This window comes from Onychostruthus taczanowskii, unplaced genomic scaffold, assembly GCF_017590055.1.
Source record: "Onychostruthus taczanowskii isolate IOZ18803 unplaced genomic scaffold, ASM1759005v1 scaffold27, whole genome shotgun sequence".
NCBI lineage: Eukaryota > Metazoa > Chordata > Aves > Passeriformes > Passeridae > Onychostruthus > Onychostruthus taczanowskii.
The window spans coordinates 2,653,439-2,667,920 of record NW_024500017.1 but is presented as its reverse complement, the minus strand read 5'-3'; the positions used below and the strand labels follow the sequence as shown (position 1 = coordinate 2,667,920).

At 38.7% G+C, this 14,482-nt stretch overlaps 1 protein-coding gene across 1 annotated transcript in view; it reads left to right on the top strand.

Annotated features, from left to right (window-relative positions):
* The window catches only part of EIF3H (eukaryotic translation initiation factor 3 subunit H), an 87,034-nt gene that overhangs the window by 70,586 nt on the left and 1,966 nt on the right, over positions 1-14,482 (top strand). Inside the window, exons 4-7 of the mRNA XM_041407616.1 lie at positions 993-1,092; positions 2,484-2,633; positions 10,617-10,737; positions 14,003-14,135. Of these exons, the coding sequence (XP_041263550.1) occupies positions 993-1,092; positions 2,484-2,633; positions 10,617-10,737; positions 14,003-14,135 (504 nt within the window). The remainder of the gene's footprint in view (positions 1-992; positions 1,093-2,483; positions 2,634-10,616; positions 10,738-14,002; positions 14,136-14,482) is intronic.

Here is a 14,482-nt window from a genome sequence, read left to right as displayed (position 1 = left end):
TGCTGTATCAGAACCGTAGGCAATTTAACAGCTTTATAGCCTCCCCCTCCCCAAACACTCACAGTTTGCCATATCTGGCAGACTTGCATATAGTTTCCAGCTGAGAAGTAAATGTAACGTCCTGAGTATCTGTCAGAAAAAATACTAATGAATACGATCAATCTTATGAGCTGCCCCAAAATTGTTTCAGTATGTTAACAATTGGATTACAGTAAAGAACAAGTTGTTAAAGTATACTTATATTGGCTGGAAACATTGCATCATCAGACCTTGATGAATTTTCCACTTGTTTCAGTCTATTTTGGTTTTCATTTTATCACCGATTGCTAAAAGTTTTACTGTGTTAAGTTTCAGACAACATGAATGTTAACACAGCTTTTATTCTTGTGTTGGCATGCTTCAGCTGTTATCATGCTGCAAGTGTTAAGCTTCTTTGTCCAAGGAATGTAACAGTTTGTTTAGAAAATTTCCCCCTAAATGCAGCAGAGTATGTCAAGGCAAAATGAATCTTTGTATATACCAGTTACATTCTCATTCACAAAGTGGCATGGCAGCTTGACCTGAATTAGCTTATTGCTACTCTGAAATTACTTTTTTTTAATATAAAATGTTGTTTAATGAATATTTTAATTTACTGCAGAATGACTGGAAGGAAGAATCTTTATTTAAATGAGGTCACTCTTACATAGTTCTGTGGACAGTTCATATTAAAAAAGGAAATGTGAATTGGATCTTTAATGGGGAAATACAAGTAGAATGGATCTCCAAGTTAAGTTTACTAATTGGCATCACTTTATATTATTTGGTCATATTTTACATAGCAGTGCAGTTGGACTGCCTCTGCTACAGTGTCTTTTCTGTGTTTGTTGTGTTACTTTTTTTCACTAGGACTGCTTAGTAATTTTCCTCCTGTTTATGTCATTCAGATATTTAAAAAGAAAAAGGCAGTCTGGGTTTGGTAATAATAGGCTTCCTTCCATTTTTAATAATAGATCCCATTAAGACTGCCCAAGGGTCTTTGTCACTGAAGGCATATAGGCTGACTCCCAAACTGATGGAGGTTTGCAAGGAAAAAGACTTCTCTCCAGAAGCGTAAGTAACTTCAAATAATGTTTTCTCCTAGGGTTTGCTGAGTTATTGGGATGCAGAACGGTCCCTGGGATGATGGAATGCTGTATTTCAACATCTCATGTGGCAGTGTGTGCTGGGGAAAACAGACCTGTGTGGGCTGTGACAGGCGTGCAGTGGCACAGTGGCTGAGGAGTGTGAAAGGCTGGCTGGGCTTTTCCAGAAGTGGGGGCACCCGAGCTGGCTTTGGGGCTAGCCAGAGGGTGTGCTGCAAGGACCATGGGGTAGATAGCTGTGCATGGGAGCAGAGCCAAAAACAGGAAAAAAAATGAATGGAGGGAGGGAAATAGCTGATCTGTCTTTTAGCTCTTTTTTTCCCCCAGAATTAAAACAGAACAGGTATTCTGGAATAGCTGTCCCAGTGTATTTGTTCCAAATTAACTTCCCCATGTGGACACCACCTTCTGGAGTAAAGTAGGATAATTACTCTTTTTCAAAAGATTAGCTACTTGTTACAGATGTAGGCCTTAGCATCCTTTGCCTCCAACTGCTTGGTGTTCAATAGCAAAAGCACAAACAACTTGTTAAAATAACTTTATTGAGGAAAAATGTATTCATTTCATTGCTTGATGTCTTAAACTGTAATGATGAGCAAACAATTTTGTGATCTGTCAAAAAAAGTGTGGGGGGGTGGAGGCAAAAAGCGAAAGTTTTTGTTCCAAAATCCAGTATGAATATAAAGAAGTTAAGGCTCTGTTTCCTTAGAAATTTCTAAATCATGCTTTTATATCCATATTTTATGAAAAGTATTACTGTCTACTTTGTTTACTTTATTATAAAGCAACAGCAATAGCTTTTTATGTGTATATTATAAAAAAACACACACTAAAAATTTATGTTTTAATATTCACCACAGAATTGAATTATTCCAAAACATACAGATTTTGCGAATCTACTTTTTTGGTCAGTAAAAATTTTACTTATTCATCTAGTGGGAAAATTGTTCTTCATTTTAGTAGTTATGATATTTAAGGGTATTTTAGCATCATGTGGTAACTAACTGTTTAGTTCTGCTCAAGAAATGCTGATGGCAGGAAAATCAGTAAAATATTTTGGAAGGGGCAGAGTTAATCCTCTCAGTACAGTCGCTTGCTGGAGGCTTTTTCACAGAAGACAAGTAGCAAGGCAGCTACTTGTCTTCTGAGAATTTTTCCTAGAGCAGCTTTTCCTAGTCTTCTTAACATGAGGTTTTGCCATGCAAATGCTTTCTTAACAAAACTTGACTCTTATTTAATTGTGAAACTATGAAAATCAAGAATTTTTACTAAACTGTTGTTTGTTGGAGCAACAATTCAACAAAGAGAATAAGAGAGATATTGTTTATATTAGTAATTATTCCGTAACTTTTTTCACAGCTTGAAAAAAGCAAATATTGCATATGAAAACATGTTTGAAGAAGTGCCTATTGTAATTAAGAATTCATACCTGATCAATGTGATGTTGTGGGAACTGGAAAAGAAATCCGCAGTAGCCGATAGACATGAGTTGCTCAGTCTGGCTAGCAGGTAAGTACTTGTTACAATAATGGATGTACTTTTATTCGCTTTCCCAAACCACAGTTTAACACCTTGGGTGAAATCCCAGTCTCATTACAGGCCATGGAAGCTTTGCCTTGACTTTTAGTGGGGTTAACACTTTACCCTTCATGTTCTTTTGCTGAAGGAAAAACTGCATGGTAAAACTGTAGCATTAGATTCAAGGACTAAATTCAGTCTCTAATCCTCATATTCTTGCAGTGTTTGAAATGTATAAATGTTTCAGAAGAGTGTGTTTTTTCAGGAAAATATAGGCACTCAGAAATTTCAGGCAAATAGTTCTATAAAAAATAGGTTTTGTTAGATATTCTGTTAGTAATTACATAAATTATTTTAATAAAAAAGAAATTGCATTTCTTTTACTTTGGTAGCAGGATGAATTTGAAAATAAAATAATAAAGGCTCTGATAAACTGGTAAAAATGCCACTGATTGTCATGACATACAGCATTCATTATGTTGGGAATCATTTTAAGAGTTTCAAAAATGATCTTCCCATAACTTTGTTTGGGAATAACTTTTTCTTCTTGTAGCACTTTGCTTTGAAAATCCACTTTTGATAACAAAGTAGGCATGACTTCTAGCAGTATGATCAAAAATTTAGCAGTATTTAAATCTTACACAACACAATACAGTTGGATTATTATTGGTCTGGCCAAAATAACGAGATACACAAAATAATGTAGTATCTTGTTGCATGTAGGAACTAGGTTGCATTCATTAGTAGGTTTTTGAGGTAAAACACTTCACTTTGGCATCAAGTTACTGTCTGCCAAGATTCTTTTCCTAGTGGCCTTTTTTCCTTTTTTCTCCTGCTCCCCTTCCCTCCCCTATCATGTAAGGCTGAAGTTAATGGATATGTATTCCTAGTGGTCCCTATGTTGCCTAAGTTGGCAGAAATTTTCCACTTACTCTGCTTGAGCCTGTGTGGATGTTGAGAGGGATCTGATAGCTTTTAGAGAAAGTGATCAAGAGAGAACGGGTATAGGGTTGAACTCTGCTGGGGTATTTACAAATGCCACAAGTAATACTTAGTCAGTAATTCTGTCCAGTAAAGTTGTTTGCACATTGGGAAATGAAGTGAAGAATTCTTGCTGAGATACTCAGTATGCTTGACTCTGCAGGTGTTCTGTAAGTAATTTTCTTTTCCACGGTCAAAGATTACAAAGCTTTTCCCATTTGAGGAGAGGGTGAGGACTGGATGTAGGAGATGACAATGGTTTGATTCCTTGTGAGCTTTATCACTTTGTGGTGAAAATGAGGACCATGCTGAGGATACAGAAGGTTTCCAGGAGGCCAGGCAGCATTGCCCTTGGTTGATTCTTCGGGTTTCCTCCTGTATAAAAGGCTGGGACTACCTGGCACCCTGGATCTAGTATGGGCTGCTGCTAGTGACAAAATACAGTTCTGGAAATGGAAAGTAATTTGAACAGACCACAAATCACACCTTTAGGTCTTATGTAGTAACTTTTCTGTGCCACTGTCCTGACTCAAGATAAAAGATAAGAAATCTATAAATTACTTTCCCTTCTGGTGTTAAATGTTTGGTGCAAGACACGCTTTTGTGTTGGTCTTTGTATTAGTAAAGGGAACGAGAGGTGAACAAGAGAAATACCAGCTTGAAACTAAAAACAGACTTTCCTGGCAGATCTTTGAAGCTCACCTGGTCTCTTTGAGGAATGTAAGGTGCTTAGTTTGGTTTGAAGGAGAGAAAGTTTTGGGAATTACTCCAGTGGGTTGTTTGGAGGTTTTTTTATGTGTCATTTGTTTAATATTTGATAACTGCTTTTAGTTACCAGGTAGGTTACATTCAGTGATATCTTATATTGGTATAACTGGCAAAGCAGGTGGGAAATTAAAGCATTTTAATGCTTGTTTATTCAAGGCTAGGTGACTTGTACTGCCTGCTGAAATATTTAGCTAGTTTTTACTTTGATTCAGCTAGCAAGGTTACTCTGTCTAAGCATATATTACCTGAAGTAGGGAGTTCAAACCTCCATTATTCTGGAATTTTATTTTCACATTTCCTTAGTTTTGTCTTTCAGTGGTTTAGGCTAAAACATTTCAGATAACAACTTTTAATTTTTGGTGCATACCTTCCTCACTTAACTTTGCTGTTGCTGACGGTAACTTCAAAGCTACTTTTTCCGTTTGGCCTTGTTTTTTTGTTTTTGTCTTAGTTTGTTTTGTTTGATTGTGGTGTTTTTTTTTTTTTTTTTGTTTGTTTGTTTGTTTGTTTGGGGCAATATTTTGGGGGGCTTTTTTAGTTCCTTGGGAGCATCCCTGAACTTCTGTACTCTCTGAAGCAATGATTTTGGCAATAAAATTATTTACCCATAGTTCCTCTCTTCTGGAGAATTTGCTTCATCAAGATTTTCACATGTTCAGCCACCCACCTTGTCTGAGTTTAAAGCTCTACCTGTTTGAGACACTTTGCTTGCACCTTAGTGTCTTTCTCCATTTGAAGTAAATTTGTGATAATTGTATATAATAATTTACTTTTTTGGATATAAAGTTGTGTTTCTCTTGTGAAATGTGAATTGACTCAAGTACTCTAGGCAAAGATGTTGAAGGCAGACTGGCACAGGGTTAGCAAGTAATAGCAAGTAAAGGCCTTTTACTCAAACAGTTATCCTGCTACCCTTAAGGACCAAAACGTCTTGAAGACCTTGGAGTACTGCCAGTCTTTTGATAGAGACTCAAGAATTAAAATCCTGTCAGATAATGTTCCAGATCTGCAGGGAAATAATTACAACCAACTTTCTCATTCTCATCCATCTCTTCCTTATTCTATTGATGATCTAGTTTAAATTAAAAAAAGCTTTTTTGTGGTCTAGCTTCATAATAGGGTTGTTCTATAATATCTCAATTTGTCTCAAGCAATTTTTCTAATAGTGTGCGTCAGTGGAAGCAAACATGTGCTGAACATGTACTGCACTAGCATCTACTTGGCAATTATATTTTTCAAACATCAGATGCACTATTTTTGCAGAAGTAACATAAGAAGGGTTGCTTTGGCTTTTCAAAACAATATTAACCTTTACACATTGCACTGCTTATTCAAAACTCTCAATGTGCTTAACGGATTATTAAGATAATTATGAAAATCTCTAATTTGCAGGTGGGGGAACCTGACACAGAGAGTAAATGTGTTGCCCAAAGGTACACATCAAAGTTAGAATAGAAAACAGAATGGAACTCAAGACTCTTGACTTACATATCTCATTCAAACAAAATCCTCTTAAACAGCACAGGTTGAACTCAGGCTCAAATGCTGAGATGTAAACAAGTTCTGCTAAGTGGTGGGAACGTACCTTACACATTTTTAATCAAAAAGATGTGCTTTGCCCAGCAGTACTTCTCTAATCCACCCAAAGATGTTCCCACCAGGAGGAAAATTCTATGCAGGATGGCACCTTTCCCAAAAAGCAGTGGCTGAAAGAGGGCCTTAGTGGAGCTGACGGAAAGTGGAAAAAATGAGCAGCAGATACAGCATTTTCCAGTGCTTCCTCTTGCTGTCCCTTGTTCTCATCTTCCTTAGCCATGGTACAAGCAAAATAAAATTAAATAAGTGAGGGGGTTCAATTATGGTAATTGTAGGCAGGTTTAGGGGGCTGTCTTTTTTGCATATCTCCAGTTTCAGGATTGTTATAGCCCAAAATTTGGTGCCTGGGTGCAGCACCGTGACTCGTGTCTCAGAGGAGCAGGACCGTGGGCCAGCTGAGCCTGGGAGCTGCACCTAGGCACAGGCAAAGTAGCGAGCAGCACACGGGCACTGGGAGCCATGGGAATCGCTGCTTCTCTTTGAAGCTTGGCTGTCTGACTTGAAGCTTCATTTTGGGTGTTTCAGACCTTTAGCAAGTGTGTCTGGAGTCCTTTTTTGATTAAAGATGCTGAAGTAAATGTGGGCTTCATGTGTACTTCCCCATTATGAATGCTACAGAAGCATAGCCAGTTTGAGGTTCCAGTCCCAGCTGTTTGTCTTGTTTCTCCCCACTACCCCCATTTCATCTCTACATCCCTCCCACCCTCAAAGATTTTTATTTCCTCATCTGTTTCAGAATATGGCTGTACAAATAGCTTTTGTGGCATAATCTGATGGAAAAAGTCAGACTCCCACTCCTCCCTTCCAGCCTTCCCCTCTGCCTCCCCAAAAAAAATAAAAACCCCAACAGGGGGTGGTTTTCCATTTACAGTAGACTGTTTCACTGAAAGAGTTTGAAGTGTGCCCACGCAGACAGCTGAATCCGTACACCTCAGAGTGCTGTAACCTGTGGGCAGAGAGGGAGAGGCAGGGAGATGCTGATGGTGGAGCCTCTTAAACTGCCTTTGCTGGCAGCAGTGAACTGGACCTTTGCTCTCCTTACAATATATCTGCAAAGGGAGCTTTGGTGGTATGAGCACTCCCTTGGGAAGAGGAAGGCTTGCATTCAGGTCTCTTAGCCAGATTCTGAGAGGATGCTCTTGTGCAGTGAGTGATCTGTGAGTTTGGTTAAGGTACCGTTTTCGTTTTTGCTTTCTCCTTCTGTGGGTGCTGGATTCCATCGCTGCCAACTGCAGGGCTCACCAGCAGGAAGAACAAGACAGGAAAGACCATCAGTGTTATCTGCAGATTAGGCTACTCTGCTCACAGGCTTCTACTTTCCACCCTCAGAATTAATTGACCTTTGTATTTGATAACTGTTAAACAAGGAATCTGTTAAACAAGGAATCTCATGTGTCAATGACCTGATCTTATATCTGCCCTTTTGGGTAAACAATTATATCCCCTCACATATAAGGCTGTTACAGAAAAAATGCACAGCTCAAGAAACTGCTTTCCAAACTATAGTTTCTAGTGTGTTTTATGATGTAAAAAGGCTTTGACAATTTCCCTTTGGCAGTTTGTATGTGTTAGTAATTTTGGGGCATTTTTGATCATACTATCTAAGCTACACAAGTAAGTCTCAAATTATAAATTTCCAGAAGTTCTATGGGTCACTCCTTACAGGTCCATGATTCTGGTAACAGTTGTGGCAAAGGAGTGTTCTCACATTAGATTATTCTTCATTAGATGTGTAAGAATCCACATGGCAGGTCCTTTTTCTGATTTTTAATTTTTCCCCCCTTTTCTTATCTATATTTCTTCACAAAAAAGAACATGGTCCCCATGTGAGAGGAGGGAATTTGTGATGAAAGCTGATAGTTTTCTTCCATGAAGATTCACTGTACCAGAGGAGTGGTGGTCTCCTGGTGCTATCTTAAGGTGGAGCTGTCTTCTAGCTCAATTCAAGAGGGCCTTCAGGTCATCACCACTGTGTGATCTCAGACCCTATTTGTTTCAGATTAAACTAAACTGAAAAGAGGCTTTGGGAGGATAATTACTATGCCTCAGCCACTTGCAGATCACTGGACCATGTCAGAAGTAGTGATAAGAACCCCCCCAAACACATGTAGCATGGCCATTGGTTTCTCAGCACCAGCTGTTTTGCTTTATAGGTCTGTTCCTGTTGGTCTGCATTACTCACTAATTTAAATGTAAACTCAATTTAATTGACTCTTTTGCTGAATCTGCTGACTGAAATGCAGCCATTGAAATAGCAGTTTCTTTATTACTGATCCCCCCAGAACAGCAACAAATGGAAGTGCTGAGCTCCGCATTGTCTACACTAGATGGTCACAGAGCCCTGTAGGGAAGTGAGTCTAGATAAGGATGCAAGCAGCACTTATTGGCACCACTTGTAAAAAAAATACCTTTTTTTTTTTTAACTTTTTTAAAAAATTGTATTGATGCATAGGGGGCATTTAGGTACCTGGCAGTGTGATCATTGAGATCTGCTGTTGGGAATGGACAATGTATGGAGGTGCCTAAAGCACCCTTTGGGCAAGTGAAGTGTGTGATGAGTGTTATGGGCTGGAGCAATGGGATCTAACTTCCGAAGTATCAGCAGGATAAACTTCAGCTGAATAAAGCTTGCTTAGAGATCATACATATACTTTTTTACAAATGCTTCCTATTTGTCTTTTTGTTTTTTTAAGAGATGGAGCAAAAAAGGGTATCAGCCACATGAGAACTGAGGGAAAAGCTGGTTCTGTATTTGCAGCATACTTATCACTTCGTGTCTCAGTTCACATCTGTTTAAGTTATCTGTTTTTGTTGCCCTGGCAATGAGAGCAAACACTGTGTTACTGCAACTTCTGACAATAACTCTCTGTTTCTGTGCTCTGTTGTACTAAGCTGGTCCCAAAGAGATTCACATAAAATCATTGTTTGTAACCACCTATATTTCACATGGACACTATCTGTAAAATAATTATGTATTTCTGTTGTGCACATACCTTACAAGGCTATTAGTGTGTATCTGTACAGGCATTTCTGATAATATCCAGTTTTAACACTAACTCCATACAGTATAAACTCAGTAAAAAACTGAAAACATGCACGCTCCTGGCCATGGCAATATTCCACAGTTCTAAATATCATGTGCTTGAAATGTTCAACCAAAAAAAACCCCAAGAAGTTTAAAAATAATTATTATAGTGGCGCCTTTCTTGCTGCTGTGGAGCTGAAGTCCTCCACACCATCTGCCTCTGTACGCAAGTGCGGTTTAACACTCTGGCTTGTAAATAAATTGTGATCTGAAGTTCCTGATGCAGACCTTTGTTCAGTGAGCAGCTCAATGAGTGAAACAGCTGTCCTTGCACTCAGAGATAAGGGTATCTCCAGCTCTGTTCTTTGCAGGTATTCCTAAGTGCATGATCAGCTTCTGTCTCCAGCTATCTGGAAATAATTTACAGATACGGATGTACACAGTATTACATGTGCGGTTCTCTTTTGACTTTATGCCTGTGTCTTCCAGTTAGAGTGTCTCCAGTCCATAGGCTGTGGGATGATAGGAAAACATTGTGAAAGAAGAGAGAATCTCAGATAATATGGTGAAACAGTGACTGAAGGGTGTGGTTCTGACACTGAAGTGGACCAAACCTTAAATTGGAAAGAAACTCTCGTGATTATTAGTAGATTTCAGTTAAGGAAGAGAAAGATGGAGTTTAGCTTTTGAGTTGTTGATCTTCAGCCAGGTAGGACAACTGAGCCAACAATACAGCTTCTGATCAAAGGGATCAATAGAGAGCAGAAAGTGTCCTTCTTTTACTGCTCTACCCTGTAAACACAATTTAGGAGGATGTCTCCATGGGCACCAACCTAAAAACTTCCAAAACTTTGACTTGGAAGGTATACCTTAAGTTGAATGTTCCTGCAAAATACTGAATCCATTGCTAAAAATGGTAACAATAAAAGTTGTTTAACAGACTGCATTTGTCTGGCCAAGGCAGTAGATCGCATAACTGGAACTGGACACGCCCAGCCTGCTGCTTCCATGTTGCCTATGGTATGGAATGTGGAGCTGGCTGGACAGGACACAGACTCCCTCTCAACAGCTAGGATCAAACATGTCTGCTGAACTTCCAGGCATGGTTAATGAGATGGAGTTCTGAAGAATATTTAACTGTTCTTACTCAGAATACTATTTAACAGAGGGATAATTAAAAATTTGTGCAAAACCAAATTCAAGTCGTGAATTTTAAAAAGCAATTTGAAACCAAACACTTTGAACACATCTCCTGGAATGTTGCTTGAATTGCATGTCACAAAAGCATCAGACTTTTTCTTTTAGATGTATGACCTGTATCTAATAACTGCAAATTCATGCAAGGCATTGTTTTTTCATTAGTGGGAGGTTCCTGGAAAGACCAAAACACTTAAACTTGGTATTTGCAGTACGGCAAAGATGCTAGAGGAGGAGATACCATGTAAAATATCAAATAAATATATGAACAAAGATAATCAGGAACTTAAAAATTTGCAAATGGTGCCATTATTGCCAAAATACTGGTCAAGAGACAGAATTAATTTTTAATTTTAAATTTTTTTAGTAGTAAATTTAATCTTTCATGAATGTTTCTCCTATTTCAGTAATCATCTTGGGAAGAGCCTGCAGCTGCTGATGGACAGAGTGGATGAGATGAGCCAAGACATTGTTAAGTACAATACTTACCTGAGGAATGTAAGCAAGCAGCAGCAGCAGAAACATCAGGTTGGTAACATGGAGAAACTTAAATGAGAACATTTTTTTTCTACAAAATACAGTTTGGGTTGTGTTATCCCAGACAGATGAATGGGATCTAAGCAAGATCTTTCAAAAATACACCTGTTAAGCAGTGTGGTGTGTTGAACCTGGCCACGTGCCAAATGCCTCAGAAAGCCAGTTTATCACTCCTCTCCTTAGTTGGGCATGGGAGAAAAAATGTGGAAGTCTCATGGGTTGATCTAAGGGCAGGGAGAGATCACTCATCAATTACCATCTCAGGCAAAACAGGCTTGACTTAGGGTAATTAATTTAATTTATTACTGAACAAATCAGAGTAGGATGATGAGAAATGAACCCAAATCTTAAAACATCTTCCCTTCACCCATCCCTGCTTTTTGGGTTCAACTTCAGTCCCAACGTTCTCTCCTTCTTCCCCTCAGTAGTGCAGGTGGCCAGGGAAGAGGGGCTGTGGTCAGTTCATCACACATCTCTGCTGCTCCTTCCTCCTCAGGGATAGGTCCCCTCACATTCCTCCCCTGCTCCATGGGCTGCAAGGGCACAGCTGCTTCACCATGTTCTGCATCACAGGCTGCAGGGGAATCTCCCTCCTCACTGGCCTTGGTGTCTGCAGAGTTGTTTCTCTGACATACTCTCATTCCTCTCTCTTGGCTGGCATATTTCCCCTTTTTTCCCCCCACCTGAAATATTTTATCCCAGAGCTACTGTCACTGTTGGGCTTGGCCTTGGCCAATGATAGGTCCGTCTCAGAGCCAGCTGCTGTTTGCCATATGGGACATGGGGGCAGCTTCTGGCTGCTTTTCACAAAATCCACCCTGTAGTCCCCCTGCTACCAAAACGTTGTCACACAAACCCAGTACAAGAAGATTTATAAAATGGATTAGTCAGATGGCAATTACCAAATGAATTCACTTCTAGTGACATGTGGTATGGACTTAGCGTTCTTTGCTATTTTACATGTTTATTAGTGATTTAGAATAAACCAAAATAATTTATAAATACACCATGGACACAGGAATAAGAGATTCATTAACTGAAAGAGGTGAAACTACAAGTTTTGGTCCAAACCAAACTGTGTCTTAGTGCCATCACATGTAGTCATGCATCTAGAAATAAAGAAGCATAGTCCAGTGGACTGTGAAGAAGTTGGACTGTTCTCTGATTGAAAAGGACACTTCAGTCATGTTTAGTATCAGTAAATAGTGATGCTGATTGGGTGATGCTGACTTTCAATTCCTAGTGCCAGAGGGCCTCTTTAAAATCCAAAGCATTAGAGAATTAGAATTAAAATCCATTGATTAGAGAATCTTTGTGTATGAAAAGCAGCACTAGGTGACCCTGCTTGAGCAGAAGGGTTGGACAAGGTGACCTCCAGAGGTCCCTTCCAACTTTAACTATTCTGCTATTTGAAGACAATATTACTTTCTTTGCTCTTGCTGCACAGAAAAAGCAATGCTCTGTTTGACTGTAGGAGGAAAGTGGTAAATTGGAAAAATGCACTATGAGAATTATTTAAAAGACTGGAGAGAAGATTTTGGTGAACAGAATTCACATAATGTGATAAGTTAACAAATTACTTGCTTACTCAAGAGATACCTGCATCAAGAATAAATTTGAGCTCTTTTATCTAGCAGACAGAGATCTGACAAGATTTAATATTGGCCAACTGAAAATGGGCCAGATCACTTTTAAGATCAAATGTTGTAGGTATTGCCACACACAGTAAGTGATTATTAAAAAGAGCACCTGTTGTTCATGTAAAAGACTTTATCGCTGACTGTTTTAAAATCAAAATTGTTTTTTTGCATATAAGTAAAGTGCAGCTTGGACAGGGAATATTTTAGGGAAGCAGCATATGATCAGTGGTCTTTCCTGGCTATGGAATTCCCAAGGACATAGAAACTTCATGCATGTTATCTTCAGAATTTTTCCCCCTTATTGCCTAATTTGAATAGAAAGATGGCATCTACTTCAAAGGTTTTTGTTAACAACAAGGGGATCTATTTATTTTGAAAAGCAGAGCAAAGTAGGTTCCATGGTGTCTCACTTAATTTCTTTGCTAACTATAGCTGCTTTAGTAGTGGCTCATTGCAGCATACTTAGTGGTCGTAACTTCATTTCTAGAATGGAGCAATTGTGATTAAGAGCAAGCCATTTCAATAAAGAATAATAGGCAGACTGCTGAGAAGTGAATGGGGTAATGCAAAGAAAGAAGAAACTGCATGCAATTCACATACAAATATGGGCATTTCAGATTTTATTTTTAACATTGTCCAAAAACATGTATTTGTCACTACTACTGGAAAAAAATTACTTCATTTGATTGTGCCACCAAGTAAGAACTGTTTTCAAACTAATTGGATCACAGATATATTTAAGTAAGCAAGAGAAAACACTCTGTACTCTTTGTGTCCTTAAAGACTTTTTTCTTGTGTTGAATGTGAGGACTTTGAAGACAAACTTTATAACTGAATCCTCACTGCCACATACAGTATGAAATCTCACATAGTTTCTGAATTTATGAGCTTTGCGAGAACAAATGTTTATCTGATAGCTGCAGAAATGTTTTTCTCAATTTTTATAAAGTTTTAGTAATCTCTGTGGCAAAGAGAAGTCTGGAAAACAAAAGGGTTTTTTTATATATATATATATAGCAGAAAAATTTCACAAGCTGCTATCCCAGCATATTAATGGAGAAATGAGCCATTGTGCTTGGTTTCAGCCACCACTTTGTTCTCAGTTTGGAGTTAATATTTTTTGGCTTAAAATACCTTATTTAATCAAGTTCTCTTCTCCTTTCACATTAATATTATTTTGACCTTTAACTTACATAAAATGGAGAATTTTTGGTTTGTGCAACTATCTGAGGTGGTGGCTTCTTATACCTACCTGTTCCACCCTTGCTTTTCTCTATTGTGTGAGGCAATAGAGGCCTTTCTCAACCATGCTCTATTCTTTCCATCAGATACAGTGTTTATCTCTGAAAAATTTTAGAAGCTAGCCCCACTACCTCAGGACTAAATGATTCTCCATTATCTCACTTATTTAAGGTGCCAGTGTGTGGGATGGGAATGCCTTGCTGCCAGTGAATTGAAATAAACTGTGCATTGCATTGTATTGTTTGTAGCCTGAATTACATTAAAAATTGTAATTTTTAAAACATACTTGCTGGTTTCTTGAAAACATCTGAAAATAATTTTTTTTGCAGCTTTGTAAGTCCTGCTGCATTTTGATTCTGTTGTTTTATTTTCAGTATCAGCAGAGACGTCAGCAAGAAAATATACAGCGTCAAAGCCGAGGAGAGCCCCCTCTTCCTGAGGAGGACATCAATAAGCTTTTTAAACCACCACAACCACCTCCAAGAATGGAGTCACTCCTTATTGCAGGTAATGTTCAGCAGTGCTTTCAAATTACCTTTTAACATAAGAATGTCTGCTTGGGAAAAAGCACAGTTGTATCCTTTGAAAGCATTATAAGTTTTCATTACCTTTACCATTATGGTATGATATTTTGGCTTGGTAGCATTCCACATGCTATCCTTGATGTTGTAAGGAGAAGGAAGCTCCCCCATGCTCCACAGGGAAGGCTTTCTCCTTGAATGGGTGTAACTGCCCCTTCACTCATGCCCCAGCCCCTCCCTCAGCTCCAGAAGTCCAGGAGCTGTACAGACAAGACTCAGGAATAAGCTCTTTGGGCTGGAACTTCTAATTCAGAGCAGTTGACAGCAGTCCCA